The 23300-nt window shown below is 54.2% G+C and overlaps 2 protein-coding genes across 3 annotated transcripts in view; one reads left to right on the top strand and one right to left on the bottom strand.

Moving 5' to 3' along the window:
- PYGB (glycogen phosphorylase B) overlaps positions 1–17095 on the top strand; it is a 58859-nt gene extending 41764 nt beyond the window's left edge. Inside the window, exons 11-20 of the mRNA XM_045978851.1 lie at positions 1366–1529; positions 2452–2566; positions 3680–3781; positions 4458–4605; positions 7609–7667; positions 9325–9466; positions 11280–11487; positions 12854–12988; positions 14178–14244; positions 15672–17095. Coding sequence (XP_045834807.1) covers positions 1366–1529; positions 2452–2566; positions 3680–3781; positions 4458–4605; positions 7609–7667; positions 9325–9466; positions 11280–11487; positions 12854–12988; positions 14178–14244; positions 15672–15824 — 1293 coding nt within the window. The 3' untranslated portion in view covers positions 15825–17095. The remainder of the gene's footprint in view (positions 1–1365; positions 1530–2451; positions 2567–3679; positions 3782–4457; positions 4606–7608; positions 7668–9324; positions 9467–11279; positions 11488–12853; positions 12989–14177; positions 14245–15671) is intronic.
- Positions 17096–19280: 2185 nt separating this feature from the next.
- ABHD12 (abhydrolase domain containing 12, lysophospholipase) overlaps positions 19281–23300 on the bottom strand; it is a 95636-nt gene continuing 91616 nt past the window's right edge. For both annotated transcript variants that reach the window (XM_045979460.1, XM_045979459.1), the window contains 2 exons: positions 23056–23183; positions 19281–19971 (listed from right to left, as the gene is read on the bottom strand). In XM_045979460.1, the coding sequence (XP_045835416.1) occupies positions 23057–23183 (127 nt within the window). In that variant the 3' untranslated portion in view covers positions 19281–19971; position 23056. The remainder of the gene's footprint in view (positions 19972–23055; positions 23184–23300) is intronic.

The raw sequence follows: 23300 nt of genomic DNA on the forward strand, positions 1-23300 counted from the left end.
CCTCCTGTCCTCCACATGGAATCATCTGGCCTAGAACAGATGCCTTATTTCTTGAATAGCCTCGGCCTGCTGGGGACTTGGGACAATCTGGCAGAGGTGATATCTAGTCCCCACACCCGGACCCCCACAGTGTATGTAGGAGTCATGGATTCAGGTCTTTTTAAAACATTCCCATTCCTGAGTGGGGCTCAGATGTGTCTGTTCTTGAAATGTCTTTGTCCTGGGTCATACAGCAGCATTTGGGTGATATGGAAACCAAGCAGCATTTGTCTTTTCTCTGTTACCTGCAGAGAGGAGAATGGTACACGAAAAGGACAACTTAGAGTCCAAATGTGTTTGTTGTTCATTTTTTTTTTAATATTTTATTTATTTATTTGACAGAGAAAGAGGTCACAAGTAGGCAGAGAGGCAAGCAGAGAGAGAGGGAGAAACAGGCTCCCCACTGAGCAGAGAGCCCGATGCGGGGCTCGATCCCAGGACCCTGAGATCATGACCTGAGCCTAAGGCAGAGACTTAAACCACTGAGCCACCCAGGCGCCCCTGTTGTTCATTTTTAATGGTCTTTTTTTTTTTAAGATTTTTTTTTAATTTATTTGACAGAGAGAGAGATCACAAGTAGGCAGAGAGGCAGGCGGGGGGGGGGGGTAGGGGGGCGGGGAAGGGGAGGAAACAGGCTCCCTGCTGAGCAGAGAGCCCAATGCGGGGCTCAATCCCAGGACCCTGAGATCATGACCTGAGCTGAAGGCAGAGGCTTAACCCACCGGGCCACTCAGATGCCCCTGTTGTTCATTTTTTTTTAAAGTTTTTTAAATTAATTTTTTGAGAGAGAGAGCACAAGTGAGGGGAGGGGCGGAGGGAGAGAGAAGAGAAACAGACTCCCTGGTGAGAGCGGGGCTGGACTGGGGCTCCACCCTGGCCTCGATCCTAGGATCCCGGGATCATGATCTGAGCCGAAGTCAGACACTTAACATACTGAGCCACCCACATGCCCCTGTTGTTGGGTTGTTTAACATTTTGGTGAAAAAGTAGCCATTACCAGCTGATCAGACTGTGGCTGGACCGTGCCTAGGCCAGGAGGGCAGCACTCTCGTCTTGTCCTTGTGAGTCACGTGGCACGCCTCAGCACCAGGGTCATCTGTCTGCCTCTGGCAGGGCAGGTTTGCTGAGTCCTCTGGCCAGCACAGGACCTTCCCTGGGGGGCGGCAGCATGGAGAGCTCCTCCTGCCGTCAGGGCTATGGGAGGTGCATTCCAGGAGCTCAAAGGCATATGTGGGGTACAGCAAACCCAGGTTTTTCTTGGAGGTGGTGGACTCTTCCATGTGGGCCCCTGGGCCTTCTGCTCACAGCTCTCTGTCTTGGCAACAGCACGTGGCCGCCCTGTTCCCCGGGGATGTGGACCGCCTGCGGAGGATGTCCATGATTGAGGAAGGGGACTGCAAGCGGATTAACATGGCCCATCTGTGTGTGATCGGGTCGCACGCCGTCAACGGCGTGGCGAGGATCCACTCGGAGATTGTGAAGCAGTCAGTGTGAGTAGAGCCAGCATTTGTCCTGAGCTGGGTCTATCTCCTTCCTGACCCGAGATCTGCCTCTGGGGACGGTTAGCTGCCAGACACATGGTGGCTGAGGCCTATTGCCCACGTTCCACACTTGCTCTGCTGCCATCATGCGCACTGACTAAACTGCCCAGGGCATATCCTTCCGTGGGTGAAGACACCGAGGGCTCCAGCTCTCAGTGGGTGGTATTAAGGAGCTGAGCCTTCTTGTCACCAGTGCCCTCCTCTTTTCGGGCTCTCCCCTGGCCATCTGCTGCTGGCCAGGTGCTGGGAGTGCCCCACTTCAGGACAAGTGTCCCATGCCTAGACAGCATGGAGGTCAGGTCAGGAAGAGCCAGGGCTCTTCAGCGAGAGGAAGGAGGTATTCTTAGGTCGGATCTCATGCTTCCGCTCCCTCTCTTGGTGGGATGTGATCTTGGAACTCCTTCCCTCCATCCTCGACCCAGATGTGTGTGGAGCACTTCCGTGACACCGGGTCTGCCCGTGTGGAGGCTTCTGTGTTCCCAGGGCCGGCCCAAGGGCTTCGTAATAGTCTTCATTCCCTGCAGCAAGCCTGTCAGTGGAGTGCATCCCCATTTTACAGATGAGGAAACTAGACCCCAGTTCTCAGGCTTCATAGCCTGTACCCTCTCCAGTGTCACGGTCCCCACGGAAGACGGCCAGGTTCCACTGCCTGTGTGATCATTGTTCTGTGGCCGAATGTGCAGTGCTTTGAAAAGCACGTGCTCTGTGCCCACTGTGGTCAAGGTGGGCAGTAATGCTGACTGCTCTGTGCTCTTTCGAAAACAGAACAGAAAAATGGAACTTTGGGACCTTCCAGGGGATTTCCTTAATGTTCTCTTGCTCACCTTGTTCCAACACAGCTTTTGTGTTACTTGCCTGTCTTCTGTCTTAGCTTTAAGGATTTTTATGAACTGGAGCCAGAGAAGTTCCAGAATAAGACAAACGGCATCACACCCCGACGGTGGCTGCTACTGTGTAACCCAGGGCTGGCCGACACCATCGTGGAGGTGAGACCCACAGGGAGTCCCCAGGGAGCTGCGGCACGCTTAGAGCCTCAGCTGTCGCCCAAGGCCCACAAGCCTATCGCCAGCATGTGCTGAGGGGGTAGTGATCCTCCTTTGTGTGTTGGCCGGCAGTGGCTCCTGACTGGGGACGCATAGGGTCAGATATGGGGGCACTGAGCCAAGCTATACCGCCAGTCAGTGGCCCTAGCGGCTTGTGCAGGGGTTCAGAAGTGAGGTCCTGGTCTTCAGGAAGGACTGGGGTGGGGACCGCCCAGCTGAGCAGCAGGCACAGACCCACTGGAGAGGTTTTGTGAGGCAGACGCGCAGTGATGAGCTGACCGTTTACGTACTTGCGCCGGCCTTGAGAATGCAGCAGGTGGCTGGAGGGTGACGCCTGGTGAGGGCCTGCCATGGGGACACTGGCAGTCTAGCTACGCGTGTCAGGGAAGGCAGCCCTGGCAAAGGGCCAGCAGAGCACAGATCCGAAGGGCTAAGGGGCAGGAGCCAGGAGCCCTGACTCTCTGCTCCTTTGGCGGAGGGGCATGGCCCACCTGGGAGCTGGACGGCCAGCGGGGCTCAGCACCTGGCGAGGCAGGCAGAGGGAGGACAGGCCAGGAGCTTTCTTCATGATCCTAAGTTAGCAACAGGGGCACTTGGCGGGGGCACTGGATGAGCAGTGCATTCAGACCAACCCCCCTGCTGTCGTGCAGAGGGCAGGACCAGGAAGTGACTGGAAGGTGCAGGGCCTTGAGAATGGGTGAGGAGCCGCTGGGCCATGGTTAGCCCCCAGGTTTGGGATGTGTCTGTGAAGGGGACAAGGAAGGATTGCATGATTATTGTGGATGTTTGAGCTTGACCAGACTATGACGTCCTAGTCAGGAGCAAACTCAGGTCTGATTGGAGGGAGCCTGGGGAGGGACTGCTTGCAGCAGCTGTGGCCATGGTCTGGGGGTATTTTCCGATAGCTGGGTATTGTGAGAGAGAAGCAGGCCTGGGGCCGGGCTGGAGCAGGTCCAGCAAGGAAAGCAGAGGCAGGGACGACAAAATGGGAAGACAGTCTCTAGGACGATGGGTCCTACAGTGAGCAGAAATGCTGTTTCCCTTTATGTTTTACAGAAAATCGGAGAGGGTTTCCTAACTGACCTGAGCCAACTGAAGAAGCTGTTGCCGCTGGTTGATGATGAGGCACTCATCAGGGATGTGGCCAAGGTCAAGCAGGTAGGCCCAGTGTGGGACAGCAGTCCTGCGTGATCTGGGTGTGAGACCCAGCGGCTGCTCTCAGGTCATCATCATCAGGCGGGCAGGTGGGTGCAGACCCCAGAGCAGCCCAAGTATGCATTGCCCCAAGTTCTGCAGGAAGAACTTGTCCACAGGAGGAACTCTGAAAGTCCATCCAGTCCTGGCATCCTTTCACGTGGCACGCTGCTTGCTAGCGTGAGAGCCTCTCCCTGGGGCAGCCAGCCTCACAGCCAGATGAGCCAGGGCCCCTGGAGCCCTCAAACCTGACAGGTGACCCCCTGACCAAGAACACAGCCCCTCTGGAGCCAGCCTCTCTGCTGGGCTGCCATATGGTCTTAGGCCCCAGAAAGAGTCCTTCCTTTTGAGTCTTCTCTCCCTGCCTGCCCCAATCTGTGTCCTTTGACACCACACTCACAACTCCCCTTCGTTCTACATTTCTTACCTTTCTCCTTCTGCGTAGGTTTGCTTTTTGGTCTAGTGTCCCATTTATTGCTGCCATCTGGGAGTGTGCCCAGCTTCAGTACCCCGCTGCCCCACCCCCATCCCCAGAAGGTCTCCGGGAGCCCCTGCCCTGCTGTGTGGCTGGAAAGCCGGAGCCTCAGTCAGACCTTGGGGACTCGGGGGTTTGACCCTCCTTGTCCTTCTTCCTCCCCAGGAAAATAAGCTGAAGTTCTCTGCCTTCCTGGAGAAGGAATATAAGGTGAAAATCAACCCTTCCTCCATGTTCGACGTGCACGTGAAGAGGATCCATGAGTACAAGCGGCAGCTGCTGAACTGTCTGCATATCATCACCCTGTATAATCGTGAGTGTGCCCGGGCCCCGGGGCCTTCGCTGCAGCCCCCAGCAGCCTCCACAGCACCACAGGGACACGGGAGCTGGGCGAGAGGCTCCACATAGTGCGGCATTCAAAATTAGCTGCTGTCCGGTAGACTCGTCATGAGTTACTGGGAAAGATTTACCTAACAGGGACATTTGAAGTATACTTCCCCAAAATAAAATAGTACGTGTTAAATTTATGCATGTACTTTAAACTGTTTAAGCAGTGTTCAGTTATGGGAGCAACATGAATCAAAGAGCCACTAAAAGTAAATACGAATATTTGCCAGATTTTTATTATATAATAAAGCCTTATGCAAAAACTTTTATATTTTAGAATTTTGTAATTTAATACGCTGACTCTTAATTTTGAAAACCAAGGAACCGCAAATACTCTATTCAGGATACAGAGCTTGTCATATCGGTCAGGTGGAGGAAACCGCTCCCTCATGAGACAGTTAAGTAACAGGACAGGTGATGTTCATGGCTGTGTTTCTGATGCTCCTGGCGCCAACCCTCCAGGAAGGGCCCCCACTGAGCCTGTGCATGGCCAAAAGAGGCACTCCGCGGGCCCTCCCTGGCCAGAGACAGCAGTTTACGGAGTCTGCGTTTTGTTTTCTTTGCCATGGTTTTCTTTTGTGGTGGTTATTTTCTGCCTTTTCTTTGTTCTGGGGCTCTGCTGGAAGCACCCCATCAGTCTCCTGTGTGTGAGCAGCTATGATGTCCCTGGGTGCCCCACGCCATCCTTGTCTGTCTGTGTGGGCCCGAGTGCTTCCTTCCCAACCACACCACTTCTGGGCTTGCTAGCTTTCTGTGGCATCCTGTGAGCCCAGCTGTACTACCAGGCAGGCCGCTGGGGGCTTGGGCCATTCCCCTCCATCATCTCGCCTGCCTGCCAGGTGCGCTTTTTCCCTGGTCAGAGCAGACTGCCATGTCACTCTGCTCTGCTGTCCCAATTCCCATCTCAGTCTGAAGATGAACACAGTCCATGCTCACCACCCATCTTTCTGCAAAGCTGTCCTGCTCTGCCCTTCTGCCCAAATTTCCCTCTGGTTCATGACAGCCACTTGTGTGAATTGTGCTGAGTTCTTGCTTGTTCAGAACATGTAGGACATTTGCAGGTGACATTCTTGGCTTCACTTTCTTTCCTTGAGCATCTTTTAGGTCCGTCCTGCACTGTCTGGAGCGGGGTGACATTGGTGTGTCGTGGTGTCATGAGGGCCTGTGCTGATGTCATTGGGCTGGGTCTTGGTACTGAATGTTATGGGTCAGTTTTCCCGGACACTCGGGAATACACTCACTGAGTGAATGAATACACTCACTGAGGTCTGTTATAATTTCTAGGAAGGTCTCTTGAAGTGTATTTAAAACATCTTTTTGGCGCCACTGTTTTGGTTTCCTTCTTCCCAGGCTCCAATGAGGTGTGCGCTGGCTTCCTTCTACCTATTTTCTTCTTGTCTCTTGAGTTCTCTTCAAACATTTCCAAAGATCTTACCTTTCCTGCTATGTTGTCTACTTTTCTCGTTTCCATCCTGTGTGTGTGTGTGTGCGTGTGCGTGCACGCGCGTGCACACTTTTTCCATCTGGCTCTTTCTTGGCTTCCTTTCACTCCCATATCCTGACAGTTCTCATTTCATGCATTCCAGTGTGCTGCCCTCCCCCCGGGATCTCAGTTTCCGGTCTGTGGACTCTTCTGAGCTGACGGCCATCCCAGGTTGGAGGTTCTTATAGGGAGGGTGGTTCAGCTTCTTGTCTAGAGCGAAGCCATGTATCTTCCTCTGTTCGAATTTGCCTGAGCTGCACTACCCGGGGCTACCAGCAGGGGCTTCATGGAGCCCAGGGCAGCTGTGAGCTTCTTCAGTGCTGCCATGGCCCCTGTCTGTGTGGCCATCGGTCCTCTGTCTTTCCAAGCCCAGGCTGGCTCAGGAGGCCACACGCCCTTGCCCCCTGATTGCCTGGGGGCCTCTGCCCCAGGATGTCAGACCCTCCAACCAGGTTTCCCTAGAAAAGAGGTACATATGAGGTCTGCCTTCTTGTACCCCAGGACGTCAGCCCCACTGACAGCTCCTCTGAAGAGGCTGGGTCCTGGGGACCCCTTACCCTCATAGCCCTATCCCCCACCCACGCCGTGATCTGGCATAGTTGCTCGGTGACCTGGAGTTTGTGTGTTTTTCCTCTTTCTGGGTTTTGATGAAAATGTAGTTTGTATTTTATTTTTTCCTCCTTGCCTTGTTGTTTGGTCTGATTTCTGGAAGTGGGAAAGTTCAGAACTAGGGACAGCCATATTCTTGGTAGGACCTGGAGTCAGTTAGAGCTCAGCCACGATTCTTACTGCTCTGATTGGTCCCTGGCCTCTGAAGAATATGATGGAGGGATGCCTCATCCCTCTTTGTAGACCCCCTCCAGCATCTGACCAGACCCACTGACATTGAGACCCAGGGGCCTGGCAAAGGACTCTCTCAGTCTGCTGGGGCTGCAGGTGAGCCAGCCGCTGCACCTTGGCCTTCGGGCTGCACCCCTGCAAGAGCTTCAGGAGAGCCTCTCACCTCTGGACACAGCAAGGGTAGGGGGAAACTTGGAGTCTTGCCTGGCACCTGTCAAGGGCTGATGGTATGATGACCATGATCCCAGGGCCCCCTCTTTTCCGAGTACCCATCATGTGCAAGGGCCTTGACAGCCAGTGACTAGAGCCAAGCCAGCCCCCCCTACTTTGGGCTCTTCGGGAAACAGAGGTGCATCTTTTCCTGTGAGCCTTTTGGAAGAGTTTGTTCCTGGCCTTCCTCACCAAAGTGGGATATAAATGCAGCATCTAGTGGCTTGTCCCCTTTTTTGTAAGTGAGAGTTCCCAGTAGACCCAGGGGGCCCACTGGCTGCACCCTGCCCCATGAGTCGGGGTTGATCTCTGAGGACGCTAGTCACCACACCGTGTCCCAAAGCAGGCGTTTGTCTGGCTTTAGTGCCTTATTTGAATCTCTTGTTTGTCCTGCAGGAATAAAGAAGGACCCAGCCAAGGCCTTTGTGCCCAGGACTATCATGATCGGGGGCAAGGTAAGATGATGTCCTCTTTGCTCCTTGCTTTATATTTAGCCTGAATGCACAAACCACCATGCTTTTTGTCCGTGCAGACTGTGTCCTAACTGGGGTGCCAGCTGCCCGGTGGGCTGGACACTGTGGTGGGCTCAGGACTGGCAGACGCTAGAGGCCTTCTGCTTCCCCTCTGTGCCTGTGGACTGAGTTAGTTGGTTCAGTGTCCATCAGCACAGCCATAGGAGGGAGCCAAACGGGACCCCTGCCTGCCAAACGTGAGAGTGGGGGTCCCCAGCTGCAGCGGGCTTACAGGTCCTCCATCTGATGGGGCCATGCCTTTCCTTGCGTAGCTACTGCCTTTCACACCTGTGCCCAGCTCTCAGGCCCTAGCATGCTGCCCACTCTCCCCTGTCCTTGTGTGCTGAGTGGACATAGATGTCTGGCTGCTTCCTCAGCCCAATGTATACCAGCTGGGAGCTCAGCCTAGCGTTCTTTCATTTTATTCACGGTGGTACATGCTTTTGGCCATGCAATCATGGGGTCCCGGTATGCGGCCATTACTCCCTGGTGGGTCTCCTGTCCGTACTCTGAGCTTTAAGGGCTGTGTTTCCACTCTCTGCCATTTTTCCCCAAAAGCCTCAGTGTACTCAGAAAACATGACAGTGTGGGGCGCAGCTTCTTGTGGGGGACTACGGGGCGGAGCCCGGGCACTGTCTGCCCCGCCAGCTCAAGCACACATGATGGTGGGCAGGAGGTATGAGCAGCTGCCTGGGGCCAGCAGGCCCAGCCCCAGCTCAGGGCTACCAGCTGGGCCCCTTCTCTCCTCCAGCGCCTGTCGGTTTCTTTGTCAGTATCCCAGGGTGCATTTCTTAGAGGTATGGGCTTTCCAACAGTTCTTTAAATGTTCATTATTAAAAATTTTCAGCCTAGAGAAAAGTAGAAATCCTAATAATAATATCCATACACCCATCCCAGACTCCTGCGGGACCATTTCAAAGTCAATTCTAGACATAGTATCACTTCACCTCTAAGTACTTCACACATGTTCCCAATGACGTTTTCCTTCCAAACTGCCACAGAAACAGACTCTTTTTAACACCACCACACGATTCTATCTTCACACATAGATAGTGAACTTACAAATATCTGGAACAGATTGATTAACTCTGGACCCCGGCAAGGGCCTTGCCTGGTGATTGCTTGCTGTCTGCCACATCATCATCGGTGGCTTTCCTCCATGCCAACCTCCTCTCTCTCCCTGCAACTGATTTGTTACAGAGACTGGGCTGTGTGTCTTCCAGATATCTGTCTGGCATGTTCCAGTATGTTGCTTAGTTCCTTGTGTTTCCTGTAAGTTGGTAGTTCTGAAAGTCTTTGTCCTTTTATCTCATTTCTGAAGAACTAACTAGAGTCAGAGATGCATTGGGAGGCTGACAGGTTTTAGCCCAGGCCAAGGCAGCTTGGGTGAGGAGGTCCCTGGAGCAGGGTCACAGGTGGGCGTTGCACCCTATGGGGCGCAGGTTCCTCCATCATGAGGCTATCTGCCAGACTGCATGCAGGACAGGCAGGGGGGCCATTCGGCCAGGTGTGACCTCAGCGATCCCGCGCAGGATGCTCTGAGGACCCTGCACTGCCCTGAGCACAGGTGTCCTTGTACTGAACCTCCGTCTGTCTCCAGGCGGCCCCCGGTTACCACATGGCAAAGATGATCATCAAGCTGGTCACATCCATTGGCAGTGTCATCAACCACGATCCTGTTGTGGGTGACAAGCTCAAAGTGATCTTCCTGGAAAACTACCGAGTGTCTCTGGCTGAGAAAGGTAGGCCCAGGGCAGCCGTGTCAGCCAGGAAAGCCTGCCCCTGCCTGGGTGCGATGTGGGTGGTCATTGCTGGTGGGGCCGATGAACCCTGCCCCAGATACCAGGCTCTCCCTGCTGGAGGGGCCTCTGGTCTAGCAGTGAAAGGCTTCGGGGAAGCTCTCTGCCCATCACCAAGTACAGACGGTTACTCTCAACCTCAGACATCCTTCCTCTCGCTACCTTCTCACTTCTGCCTGTGACCTCGTTCTTCCCCCTTGCTCTGCTCCCCAGCTTTCATTTCTGCTCCTAGAACTCACTCTTGCTGGCGGGTTGCAGCTTCCAGGTCGGCCTCCTCACCCCCTCCTCCCACCCCCAGAGCGTGCTTCTGCTGTCACCACCGATATGCTCTCAGGAGCAGAACTGCTTCTGATCTGGGCTGGCACCTGCCTCTTCTGTCGTTTCCAAAGGCAACTTAGGGCCTGACATCACACCCCCTGGGGCTGTTCCTCCAAGGGTGTATGTTGCCCTCTGGAAGTTCCTGCAGCCAGGTGTGCCTTTGAGCATGACTGTCCTGAGCTGGGCAGGACTTTCTAAACTGGCCCTGTCTGGAGGTTCTGGCAAGAAGCAAGAGATGAGAAACCTGAGCTCTGAGTGGCACGCACATCTGGAGCTCAGACAGACCAGCAGTTGCCTTCTATCCTGAGTGACAATGTGCAGGCTGACTTGCTCCCCTTCCTGCCAGCTCGGCCAGCTCATCGGACCATCTCTGGGTCCCTTGGCTATCACAGACCATATGTGGTTCAGGGTCAATGCCATGCTTAGCTCCTCAGTGAGCTTCTGACAAATCTTTCTCAAGCCTTTTGCCACCTGGAACTCCCCTTCCTCATTGTTATTTGGGGCTGGCTGGCTCCTGGACATCTTTAGAACTGAACTTGGGGTGCCTGTTCTGGGACCTCAGAGCTGAGGTCTGGGTCCCCCAAGTGTTCCCTCAGCTCTTGAACTTGCTGTAGCAGTATGAACACTGTCACATTAGTCTGTGTTCTTCTGCTCTCTGTGTAGAGCTATACGGGGGCTGGAGATGCCTGGATCTCTTTAACCTGACTCCTTGGGCTTGACCTTGAAGAAGGGCTGGACTCTGCTCTTTGCTGACCCCAAGTGCCAGCCCCTGGGCTGGGGGAGCAGCATCAGCTCCATGGACGAGATGATGTGGGAGCAGGGAGGCCAGGGTGAGGTAGGAAGATGGAGCTTTCCCACTAGCCACATCTTCGAGGCACAGGGAGCCCACCCTTGGGAGAAACCTTGCGGCCCCGGCATTAGGGTCATCATCGTGGCATACTATGCCCAGGCTGCATACTATAGAGTGACTTGCGTGCATGTGAACACAAGGAAGTTGCCCCACATTCCTAGTTCTCTGGTTCTGTGAATCCAAAGTCCTCTCAACGTGCTCCAAGGAGCCTTCCGACCTGATGGCATGAGACCAAACTCCTGTCAGGATGAAACAGATAACACCAAAAGCCAGAACCAGGGTCCCCCAGACTATGGTTGGGTCCAGTCCCCGGAAGGTTCCAGAACAAAGGTCTTTTGTGACCTGGGGTCTTCTCAGGAGTTACCATCTTGGCTTCAGGCTGCTCTGGGTCAGGAAGAGAAGCCCTTACAGGCTAGCAGGGGTGGGCTGCAGGGCTCAGGCCCATCCTGGACTGAGCAGCAGGTGGCACCTGCTCTGGGAGCACCAGGTGTGGCTGGAGGAGGGCGTGTGGTATCCCTACAGAGTTCTCTTGGCTCTCATGCTGTGAGCAGCTTGTGTTGACATACCTTCTTGCCCACCTGCTTGCAGTGATCCCCGCAGCAGACCTGTCCCAGCAGATCTCCACCGCAGGCACCGAGGCCTCGGGTACAGGCAACATGAAGTTCATGCTCAACGGGGCCCTTACCATTGGTACCATGGACGGTGCCAATGTGGAGATGGCCGAGGAGGCTGGGGCTGAGAACCTCTTCATCTTTGGCATGCGTGTGGAGGACGTCGAGGCCCTGGACCAGAAAGGGTGTGTGTCCCTCCCTGTGCTGTCAGGGCCGAGCAGATCCCCAGGCATGGCTCAGAGCACTGGGGGTGGGGGAGCTGAGAGCACTCTGGGAGCCAGACCCATGCTTGCTGGGATGATGCCCAACCTGGCAGCTAGGGTGGCTGTGGGCACATTGGCTGAGCCTGCTCCTCTCCTGAGCACCCCACAGGCTGTCCCAAAGGCTGGCCCAGTCTGTGGGTTCAGAGCGAGTGTTTTCTAAAAGGGTAGAAGGCCCTGGTCTCTGGAGGCAAAGCCCTGAGCACTCCAGGCCAGTGTGGGGATTTGGGGTTGGCCTGCTGCTGAGATTCCCTGGATTGATTCTGTAAAGTAACCTTATCGTCTTGGAATAGTATCAAGTTTTCAGAAAAGTTGTGAAGAGATCTCAGAGTTCTGTAGACCCTTCTACCAGTTTTCCTATTGCTGACATCTTCCTAAGTAGGGTGGTACATAATCAGAATTAGCTAACCAGCAGCAGCGCATTGTTGTTTAAAGTACCTGCTTGATTTTACTGTTTCCCCGTGAATGTCGTCCTCTGTCCCAGGATCCCACCCAGGGCATGCTTGTGTTTAGATGGCGGGTCTCCAGTCTCCTCTGGTGTGTGACACATTCTCAGCCTTTCCTCATGTGTCATGACCTCAGACCCTCTTGAGTTTGGCCGCAGCCTGATTTGGAGCAACAGTGCAAAATCAAAGACAGTACTGCCTAATTGCCTAAAAGCTCTCAGGGGAATTGATGAGGCACCAGCTGAGTGAAAACCCAGAAGTCATGGATGAGAGTCACCCAGCCTGAGAACATACCCCCCCCGTGTCCTTTTCTGCCTGACCCTCAGTTTGGGCTTTCTGCCACATCACAGGCTCCTGGCACTGCACACCTGCATACCTGCTCCATGCTTCCCCCCTGCCCCTCCCTGCGCCCCTCCCGCCCCGCTCCAGACTCCGATGGCCATGGCCTCTTGTGTCTGGTTGTGCTTGGTGTACACCTCATTTCCTTTGTCCTGGTGGCAGGGGGTAGGGGGTGGCAGGAAGCAGGGCAGGGACAGTTAGGGGCAGGGTGTGGGGGAGTGGTGTGGAGGTGGCATGCAGTGGGCATATTCTTGGGCAGCCTTCCCCTACAGGAATATGATGGCACCAAGCATGTGATTCTGGGTCTTCCAGTGATTGCGTTTCTCTAAACAGGGAGCTGCGGGATTCATTCTGCCTGTCTAGCACATCACTGCCTCTGTGGGGCCCAGCGGCACATGTGGCTGGGCAGGCCCAGAGCCAGGGGTGGTCTGGGACCAGGGGTGTGCCCAGTACAGACACCCTGTCCCTCACCCCGGAGGCTGAGGCTTGGCCCCACCTCCCCACAGGTACAATGCCAGAGAGTACTATGATCGCCTGCCCGAGCTGAAGCAGGCCGTGGACCAGATCAGCAGCGGCTTCTTCTCTCCCAAGGAACCAGACTGTTTCAGGGACGTGGTCAACATGCTGCTGAACCACGACAGGTTTGTTCTCACGTCCCTCCCCACCGCTGGCCAGACAGAGGGGTCCTCCTGGTGGGCCAAAGCCTGCACTTTGGGGGTGACCTATGGTAAGACTTGCTCCCCACCCTAGCCCATGGGCAGAGCCCCGGGCTATCAACCAGGGCCTGTAGGGGCCTCTGGAGGTGCTTGCCTGCTGGGGGGCCCTGGTGGTAGGGGTGGCCAGCGCATGGTCCAGCCCCGGGGCCCCCCAGCACTGCCTGACCCTACACCCGCACCAAAGGGCATGACAAGCAGACGGCAGTTTCACATGGGGCTGGTCGGAGGCAATTCCTGATCCTCTCTTCCCTAGGGAGAACAAGAATGTGGGCAGGATGCCCCAGAAACCTCTGGGGGGCGGGGTGAAGTGGGGGGCTGGGCCTCTACAGTCAAAGTCCCACAGGCCCAACTGAGCCAGATGTTGGCCAGTGGTGACACCAGGTGGTTAAAGAGGAATTAACTTGTGATGCAAATTATGTTGTGATGTTTTATTACAACGTTATAATCAACACAGGGCTATACTGTCCACATTCCCGCACACGCTCATTTGCAGCAGGTCAGCACCGCCGCTTGCCCTCTCGTGGCCTTTCTTTGCTCTGGCCTGTTGGCAAGAGCTGAGCTCTGTCCCACTCTCAGCTGTCTTCAGGTGGGTTACAATCTGCCGTGAGTGCTGGGGCTGGTGTCTGTCCAACCAGATCACGGCCCTGCACAGTGCAGGGTGGGAGATTGGCCCTGATTCAGACTGGAATCAAGGAAACACTGCTCAGTTTCCTGAATCACAACCATAAACAGAGAAACAGTCCCCTATTCATAACTCCTGCCGTGCTGTCCACGGTATCCTTTCCCTGGATCACCAGTTCTCGCCCCCTTGGTTTTGGGACGGGATGGCCAGGTGGAGCCTCACTACCCATCTGTGCCATGTACCCTGGGGTGGTGGAGTTGGAGAAAGCCTCTCAGCCTGTGCTGCTCAGCCCCACCTGCGTGGGGAGGGTGCATTAAAAAGAAAAGGTTTCGGTAGAATAATATCCCCAGGACAAAAGTTCTGCTCCCTAGAGCCACCTCTGTGGCTCATCCCAAAGCGTGAGGACCTGGATGGCCGGGGCCTACTGGCCCATTTCCTGACCTCTGACTCACCATCTGCCACAGTGGCCTAGCTGCCTGTCTCCCGTTTCAGGTTCAAAGTGTTTGCAGATTATGAAGCATATGTGGCGTGCCAGGCCCAGGTGGACCAGCTGTACCGGGTATGGTTCTAGGGCCCCCAAAGCTGGGGCGGGAGGGTGGCCCTGGCAGGGGAGCAGCAGGGGACATCTGTAAGGTCCAGTCCTGGGAGGCCACTATTCACCTTGTGGCCCGGACAGAGGGCTGGGCACTCAGCAGGCTGACCTGTATCATGGACATGGGCTGTCCAGGGGTTCTTGATCAGCTTCCACTCACACGGTCTCCGTTGTCCCTCTGCTGTCACCTGGTGAGCCTGGTGCCTGGGGACCCCTTGGGGCCAAGGCACTGTCACACTGGCACCTTTCTGCCCAGACTCTGAGTGGCTGTCACAAAACATATGTGAGCAGGACAGGAGTTTCTGTGGATGGCTGAGGTGATGGGCACTGTGGTGTGAGCCCCCAGTGGGTGTGATTGGGAGGATGTGTGGAGCAGGTGCAAAGCCAGGAAGACGTGTGTGCACACAGAAAGCCTATGTTTAAAAACGAGAGTGCTTCCTTGAACAGGTGCAAGCCTCCATGTTGAGTGAGGGGCCACAGCTGTAAGGAGTGGCCTTTCTAGGGCCAGACCGCTATAGCCAGCTCCCTAGTCCTTGGCGAAGATGGACAAGGAGGGACCCCTCATCCCAGTTTCTGTGTGGAGCATGTCCCCTAGGGAGTGGGTGTATCCACATGGGGACTCATAGGAAGACAGAGGACCAGAGCTTGCGGGGCTGAAGAAGGGTATCCCTTGGTGCCACCTCCCTCCCCTTGCTGGGGTTTTCTGGACACCCAGCCTGTGTGCCCCACCAGTGGTGGCAGTGGGAGAGGACTCTGGGTGTCGTGGTGTGAGTCTGCAGTGGTGGGTCAGATGGATTCTTCCCCCGGTTCTTGGATGAGGCCTGCAAGATGTTTCTGATGTGTTGCGGTCCTGGCCCCTATCCCCCACCTTTAGGGAAGCTGTCTGCCCTTGGGGACCCATTAAAGAACGGGGGGCTGGAAAGCTAAGTTACCAGGCAGGGCTCTGGGGGGCACCTTTGCTTCCCTGACATGGGCCTCAGCAGAGTCTTCCCTTTCGGGGAGGCTCCCCTTGATGCTGGCTCAGTCCAGGGATGGTTGTCAGGCTCTGGGGGAAGCTGTGGAGGGGAGACCACTTAGCCTTTTTCCATGGATGCACTTGGCGGGTACTCACCTGGTGGTGGTTCTTTGTCAGGTGGGCTGTGCCCCAGAATACATGGCACGTTTTGAGGCCCGGGGCCTTCTCAGGCTCCTTGCCCCCGTATCTAGTCATTGGTTAGCTTCTCTGATTGGTGAGGGTCCCCATTTCAGTGAGCTGTTGATTGCAATTTCATCTTTGTTCATCATGCTGATGAACAGGGGCTGAGAGCCCATCTAGAAGCAGTCCTGAAGTTCTGGAAGTGCAGTTGTCTTGTGGAAGTAAAAGCAGATTACTCAGCTTCTTCTTCCCTCTGCAGAACCCCAGGGAGTGGACCAAGAAGGTCATAAGGAACATCGCCTGCTCGGGCAAGTTCTCCAGTGACCGGACCATCACAGAGTATGCCCGGGACATCTGGGGCGTGGAGCCCTCAGACCTACAGATCCCGCCCCCCAACCTCCCCAGGGATTAGGTGCCCTAGCAATGGCCTGCTGTTTCTGGAGGGCCATGGGAATTGTAGTGGTGGTGGCTTGGGATGGGCAAGGAAGAAAGGGTGCAGAGAGGTGCTCCCAGTTTCCTGCAGGAAAGCAGAGCTTGCAGCACTGACTGGGGCAGCTGGCCCCACAGCTTTAGCTCACCTGACCCAAGGAGGTGGGGAGGGTAGAGCCACTGGGTGGGCTCCTCTCAGACCTTGCATGCACCTTACAGTGAGCTTGTTTTTAGTTTTGAGCCTCTGGATTCTGGGGTCCGGGCAGGTAGCTGTGGCGAAGCCTGGGGAACTGTGTTTTCTGTACCACAAGTGCTGGCTTGCTGGCGTGGGCTCCCAGCCTTCCTGGCCATGCTAGTACTCTGGCCATGTCTGCAGCTGCAACATGGGCACTGTGGCCCAAGGTTCCAGACTGATCAGATAAAGGGGCTCAAGGATGGCTGAGGGGGAAATGGGGGAGGACATCTGTGTCCGGCATCCTGGGGTCCTTGGCTAGGACAAGGCTGGCTGACACAAAGCTAGCTTGGTTTTGCTTTCTTGAGAGAATAATCAGCTTCCCAGGGAAATGAAAGTAGCTGAAGCCTTTTCTTGTTTTAGCAACTAAAAATTGTACTTTTGAAGTTTTGTGGAGAGGCAATGCTGGAATGTGTTGTCCAGGCCTGGGGGCCCTGGAGTGGGGCGCTGCCTTTGCTGGAGAGGCCAAACGCCCCTGCCGCGTGTGTCCTGGGGCCTGCCTTTCCTGTCTTACACTTGGGGCCACCCTCCCTTCTCCCTCCATTTCCAGCAGTGTGACCACCTTGGAAAGGACTGAGTAGGCCCAGAAGGGAGCCCACTTTCCTTCTGCCTAGACAGCAGGCTGGTGGCAGGAAGGATGGGTGAGCCCCTCTCAGCTGCCCAGGGGAGAGAGCCAGGGAGCAGGCCGGCGCACTTCACTACAGGCTTAATGGGACAAGGAGGGGAAGCACCCTTCCAGAGGCTTTGTGTCCTTGCATGCTGGGTCTGGATGGCACAGGGCTCTGCCCTCACCCCAGGTCCTGACTGCTCACAGAATCAGGCCATGGAGGATTTGCTCACGTGTGCCCTTCACCAGAGCTGCAGAGGTCCGCTGGGGAGGCCCACGTTCTGAGGCTGTGGTCACACCCCCGCCACCTTCCCGCTGCCCCATTTCTTAGGCCGTGTGTGACCATCACTGTGCCACTTGATGTCACTGCCTCGTGTGAGAAACTGATTAAACCTTCCTGCCTGTGCCTCGTTGACCTGGCCTGTGTTTCATTCTGCGACAAGGGCAGGGTGGGGGCTGCATCACGGGCGGGCCTCGGACCCTCCCTCGTAAGGGCCCATCACTCTGGGATTAAGGACAGACCAAGCTCTCCCATCCCAGCTGCAGGTGGGACTTAAGAGTGTGTGTGTTTGAACCACTAGCTGGTAAAAGTACCATCCAATCTGTTGTATAAACTGTCATCTGGATGTTGGTATCGTTGGTACAAATTGCACTGGTTCCTTTGTACCTGCCCTCTACCAGCCACTCCTGGCCCCAGGACATGGAAAGCCCTGGGGATGAGAGCATTTCCCCCTAAACTGTGTCACTGCAGGCTGAATTAAAAGCCGGGGGGGGGGGGGGCGCCCTGGGTGGCTCAGTGGATTAAGCCGCTGCCTTCGGCTCAGGTCATGATCTCAGGGTCCTGGGATCGAGCCCCGCATCGGGCTCTCTGCTCCGCGGGGAGCCTGCTTCCTCCTCTCTCTCTGCCTGCCTCTCTGCCTACTTGTGATCTCTCTGTCAAATAAATAAAATAAAATCTTAAAAAAAAAAAAAGCCAGGAGGGACATGAACTTGGGGCTGTTACCAAACAACCTGAGAACCGCAGGACACTGGAGCACCGTGGGCCCGCCGGAGCTGTCTTGAGTCTGGGGGCGCTGAGCAGCTCCCAGGACACACGTGCTTCCAGGAAACATGTATTAACTGCAGAATTTATAGCTGTGCATGTCTTTTTTTTTTTTTTTTTTTTTAATTCAAGGATTGGTTTTGTATTAGCAGAGATTACATCTGTCCTAGCCCACGGTTTAGTTACTAATCTGAGACCAGCAGGTGAAGGCATTTGGACTTGATTAGCCAATCTGATGGTCCAGCAGCTCACCATCCCCATCAGTGCTTTCTAGACACCTATCAAAATACCAGCAGCCTATATTTTACTTCATATCCTCTCACACGGCTCACACAGAACACAGAACAGGAGGAAGCTTCTAGCCCAGGCAGGGCAGGTGGGTTGCACCTGGCTGAAGTGGGGTGGGAAGGCAGCTGTGACTTGGGGCCTCAGTCACAGGGCTGGAAGAGTAAGCCTCGGGGGGCTACTCGGGTCCAGGGGGCACATCACACAGAGCAGTTACATAGGAACACGCTATAGGAAGGGGCTTATGTCTCACCCTGGGGATGGGGTGGGGTCTTCCAGGCAGTGCACACACCCAAATCTGATGCCAGGGGAACCCATCCAATAGAAGGAAGACATAAACTGACCTCAGGAGAGTCTGTTCATGCTTCAACCCCTTTAGGAAAGGCATGGTTTCCCTGATGTGAGAATCACTGTAAGCAGCTTGAAGGTACCTCAAAAAGAAGCTGTCACCTGTCTTGGCATCTCGGCCCCACAGCCTGCCCACAGCTGCCAAGAGTGGCCACAGATCTTAAAGAACAGGCCCGTGAACTAGGCTCCCTGTAACCCCAGGGGAATTTCTGAGCTGCTAAGACCGCAAAGTCCCAGAGCCTTAGGACCCTGGTGGGGAGAGTCCAGCCATCAAGGGAAGTGGGTCCCAGGTGGGCTTTCATCCTCTCTTGTGCATCACGCCTCCATACCTGAGCCACAGGGGTAGGACAATCCTCTGTGGGGCCAGCCTGAAAGCCCCTTACTAAACCACACACTTCTCACTCCCTGGCCCTTCACCAGCACCGGGGCTGTTGAGAAGCAGGATCCTCAGAGGGTGCCAAGTGGAGGCAGCAGAAGTCCAGGGAGACTGATTTGACAAAAAGCTGAACAACACTCCCTTTCCCCAAGTAAGTGAACAAGGCGGTGCTCATGGACCAGAACTAGAAACCTCCTACTCCACTGCCCCACGTCCTTCCATGGACTGATGCCAGGGGCTCGCTGGGCGTCTGTGGGTGAAACCCTGGAGCCTGCCAAACCAATACCAACATCCAGTAAGCTTGCTACAGCATGAGGTTGAAAGGTGCCTGTATTTTAGGAAAATGCCCCGTTCTCTCCGGAGAAGGGGTCCTCCCCCATGAACATACCTTGCCCTGGGACGATGCACCTCCTTGTACCTGCCTCCACATCTAGAAGGAGGAAAGGAAGGCCCAGGATCCCTGGCCTTACAGAGCTACCCCTCTTCCCACAGGCTGGGCTCTGTGCATGACCTGAAAACAGCTGGAGGGGTCACTGAGAACACAGCAGATAGACCACCACCACGATTTTATTCTTAAATAAATGCTCAGTCTAAGGCCAGGTTAGGCGGAAAGGTGGGCAGAAAGTGGAGGAAGTGCAGGTCACGGGCACCTCCCCCGCTGTGAGCAGTAGGGCCCGCCCAGGGAGGCAGGGACAGCCAAGGTAGGCAAGCAGGGTACTCCTGGTTGGGGGGGGGGGGTTGCTGATGGGACCATTAGAGTCCGTTCTGCATGGGCTGGGAAGGGACAGATCCCATCTCCCCACGATCTTACCAGTGATGCTGGAAAGCTCAGTGTGGTCCCAAGACCCCAAGTCTCCTGCCCCAGGCTCCCTGTGCCTAGCTCAGCAAGTGCGGGATAGACCAGCTGGCGGCTGGCCTGCTCTGTCACTGTCTTCCCAATGAGAGCTCAGGTTGAGTGGCAACAAGAGGGAGAGGGGATCCCATGCCTGCAACCTGTGTTTTCCACAAAGATCCATGCTCCCAGCCACCCAAGACAGGTGCCTCAGGTCTGCTGGGTTTCCTCTGCCTGCCCCAGCTGGCATCCAAGTCCTCTCTCCGGGGGCATTGAAGACACTGGCACCCCTGGGCCCCACGGTGCCAGGCTGACTGGAGCAAAGGGGAGGAGGGCAGAGGTCTTCATTCTCCTTCAGGTAGCAAGACTCAGTGCTGGCGCCCAGGTTCTGACTTCCCCAGGAATTCCCTAGACGAAATGAGGACAGCTATCAGCCAAACCCAGAGCCCACACCAGAGGTCTTTCCTCCTCCGTCCTCAAACAACTCATCCCAGGAGTCTGAGAAGGAGCCTGGAGGACCACCCCCGCTCAGAAAGCCTGAGTTAAGTAAACAGGGCTCCAGTGGAATCGTCCTGGCCAAATCCCAACCCTGTAGGACGAAAGCCCAGGTAATGGGCTACTCTTCTTTGTTCTAAACTCTAGAGCTGTACCCTGGGCTAAATTTCCTATAACCTATTCCTTTTATACTGGAAAAATCACAACCCTAGAGCAAACCCATACTCTTTGAGTTCCCAGTCCCCTCTCAGCAACCCAGGTCCCTAATGCAGGAAATGGCAAACCACTAAAGAAACACAGCTTTGCTTCTAGAACTGCTGAGACAGCCACAGGAGAGCTGAAGTGTGATGGCATAAAACACTGAGGGCCAATTCCAATACCTCCAGGCTCAGCAGCCCCAGGAGGGTGAACTCGCACTATCCCCACCTCGGCATCCTACAGAAGGCCACACGGCCAGGAGGTGCTGGGCTGCCTGTGGGAGGCAAGGAGGCCGGGGAGCACGGGCCTGAGTGATGGGATTGGTCCCCACACAAAAGCCTGGGCTCCTGAGGCGGGTGCAGGCCTCATCCAGTCCAAACGACCCTGTGCCACCATCCTGCCCCTCATGCCTGGGCTTGGCACCTGGGCAAGGGATGGGCACCATGGCCCCAGCCACTATCCTGGCCCCAGACCATGGTTATCATGGTGGAACCAGGAGCACAGCCTCCTTTCAAGAAGCAGCTGAGGACAAATTCAGTAACGTGGCAGGATACAAAGTCAATGTACAGAAATCAGTGGCTTTTTTATACACTAACAATGAAAATACAGAAAGGGAAATTAGAGAATCGATTCCATTTACTGTAGCACCAAGAACCATAAGATACCTGGGAATAAACTTAACCAAAGAGGTAAAGGACCTATACTCAAGGAACTACAGAACACTCCTGAAAGAAATTGAAGAAGACACAAAAAGATGGAAGACCATTCCATGCTCTTGGATTGGAAGAATAAACATTGTTAAAATGTCTATACTGCCTAGAGCAATCTATACTTTTAATGCCATTCCGATCAAAATTCCACCGGTATTTTTCAAAGAGCTGGAGCAAACAATCCTAAAATTTGTATGGAATCAGAAGAGACCCCGAATTGCTAAGGAAATGTTGAAAAACAAAAACAAAACTGGCGGCATCACGTTACCCGATTTCAAGCTTTACTACAAAGCTGTGATCACCAAGACAGCGTGGTACTGGCATAAAAACAGACACATAGACCAGTGGAACAGAGTGGAGAGCCCAGATATGGACCCTCAACTCTATGGTCAAATAATCTTCGACAAAACAGGAAAAAATATTCAATGGAAAAAAGACAGTCTCTTCAATAAATGGTGCTGGGAAAACTGGACAGCGATGTGTAGAAGAATGAAACTCGACCATTCTCTTACACCGTTCACAAAGATAAACTCGAAATGGATCAAAGACCTCAACGTGAGACAGGAATCCATCAGAATCCTAGAGGAGAACATAGGCAGTAACCTCTTCGATATCAGCCACAGCAACTTCTTTCAAGATATGTCTCCAAAGGCAAAGGAAACAAAAGTGAAAATGAACTTTTGGGACTTCATCAAGATCAAAAGCTTCTGCACAGCAAAGGAAACAGTCAACAAAACAAAGAGGCAACCCACGGAATGGGAGAAGATATTTGCAAATGACAGTACAGACAAAAGGTTGATATCCAGGATCTATAAAGAACTTCTCAAAGTCAACACACACAAAACAGATAATCATATCGAAAAATGGGCAAAAGATATGAACAGACACTTCTCCAATGAAGACATACAAATGGCTATCAGACACATGAAAAAATGTTCATCATGACTAGCCATCAGGGAGATTCAAATTAAAACCACATTGAGATACCACCTGACACCAGTTAGAATGGCCAAAATTAGCAAGACAGGAAACAACGTCTGTTGGAGAGGATGTGGAGAAAGGGGAACCCTCTTCCACTGTTGGTGGGAATGCAAGTTAGTGCAGCCACTTTGGAGAACAGTGTGGAGATTCCTGAAGAAATTAAGAATAGAGCTTCCCTATGACCCTGCAATTGCACTGCTGGGTATTTACCCCAAAGATACAGAGGTAGTGAAAAGAAGAGCCATCTGTACCCCAATGTTTATTGCAGCAATGGCCACGGTCGCCAAACTGTGGAAAGAACCAAGATGCCCTTCAATGGATGAATGGATAAGGAAGATGTGGTCCATATACACAATGGAGTATTATGCCTCCACAGAAAGGATGAATACCCACCTTTTGTAGCAACATGGATGGGACTTGAAGAGATTATGCTGAGCGAAATAAGTCAAGCAGAGAGAGTCAAGTATCATATGGTCTCACTTATTTGTGGAGCATAACAAAGAACACGGAGGACATGGGGAGATGGAGAGGAGAAGGGAGTTGAGGGAAATTGGAAGGGGAGATGAACCACGAGAGACTATGGACTCTGAAAAACAACCAGAGGGTTTTGAAGGGGCGGGGGGTGGGAGGTTGGGGAACCAGGTGGTGGGTAATAGGGAGGGCATGTACTGCATGGAGCACTGGGTGTGGTGCAAAAACAATGAACACTGTTACACTGAAAATAAACAAAAAAAAAAACAACAAAAAAAAAGAAGCAGCTGAGGACAAACAGGCTTTTGCGAGATGGCCCAGAGTCTCCCATGCACATATGCACAGGGGCAGGACCTGATGGGTGTGTAGGAAGAGACTGAGGCCTGACCCACAGCGGCTGGATGCTCCTGAGTGGGGTGTCTATGTAACCTGCACAACCCACACGATAGGAAGTCACTGCCCTGTCTGATCACAGGAGCGCTTCAGGAGGGAGGGGCCATGAACACTCAATTTCTCTCCATGGAGATGGAAGGTTCTCGAGTCACAGCAACCCCCTACCCCACTGAGGCAGCTTTCAGGGCTGGGCCTGCCGCATACCTGGCCTGAGCCATCACACCCCAGGGGGAGAATGCCTCACCTCAGTATCCGTGGAAGCTCAGGGCTCTTGTAGATATACTTGTGCCTGTAGCCGAGGTCTGAGTGGAAGGGGATAAACTGAACTTTGAAGTCTCGGAAGCTTCGGGATGGAGCAGCGATGTTGTAGAGCTGGGATGAGGGAAAGACAGGTCAGCACCCACAGATGGCAGCCACAGATGGTCTCCCAGGAGAGAAACCAGTCAGTGGCTGCTGCCTCTGAAGAGCAACCCAAGTCCTCCACCAGCG

This window comes from Meles meles, chromosome 15 (genome assembly GCF_922984935.1).
Source record: "Meles meles chromosome 15, mMelMel3.1 paternal haplotype, whole genome shotgun sequence".
NCBI lineage: Eukaryota > Metazoa > Chordata > Mammalia > Carnivora > Mustelidae > Meles > Meles meles.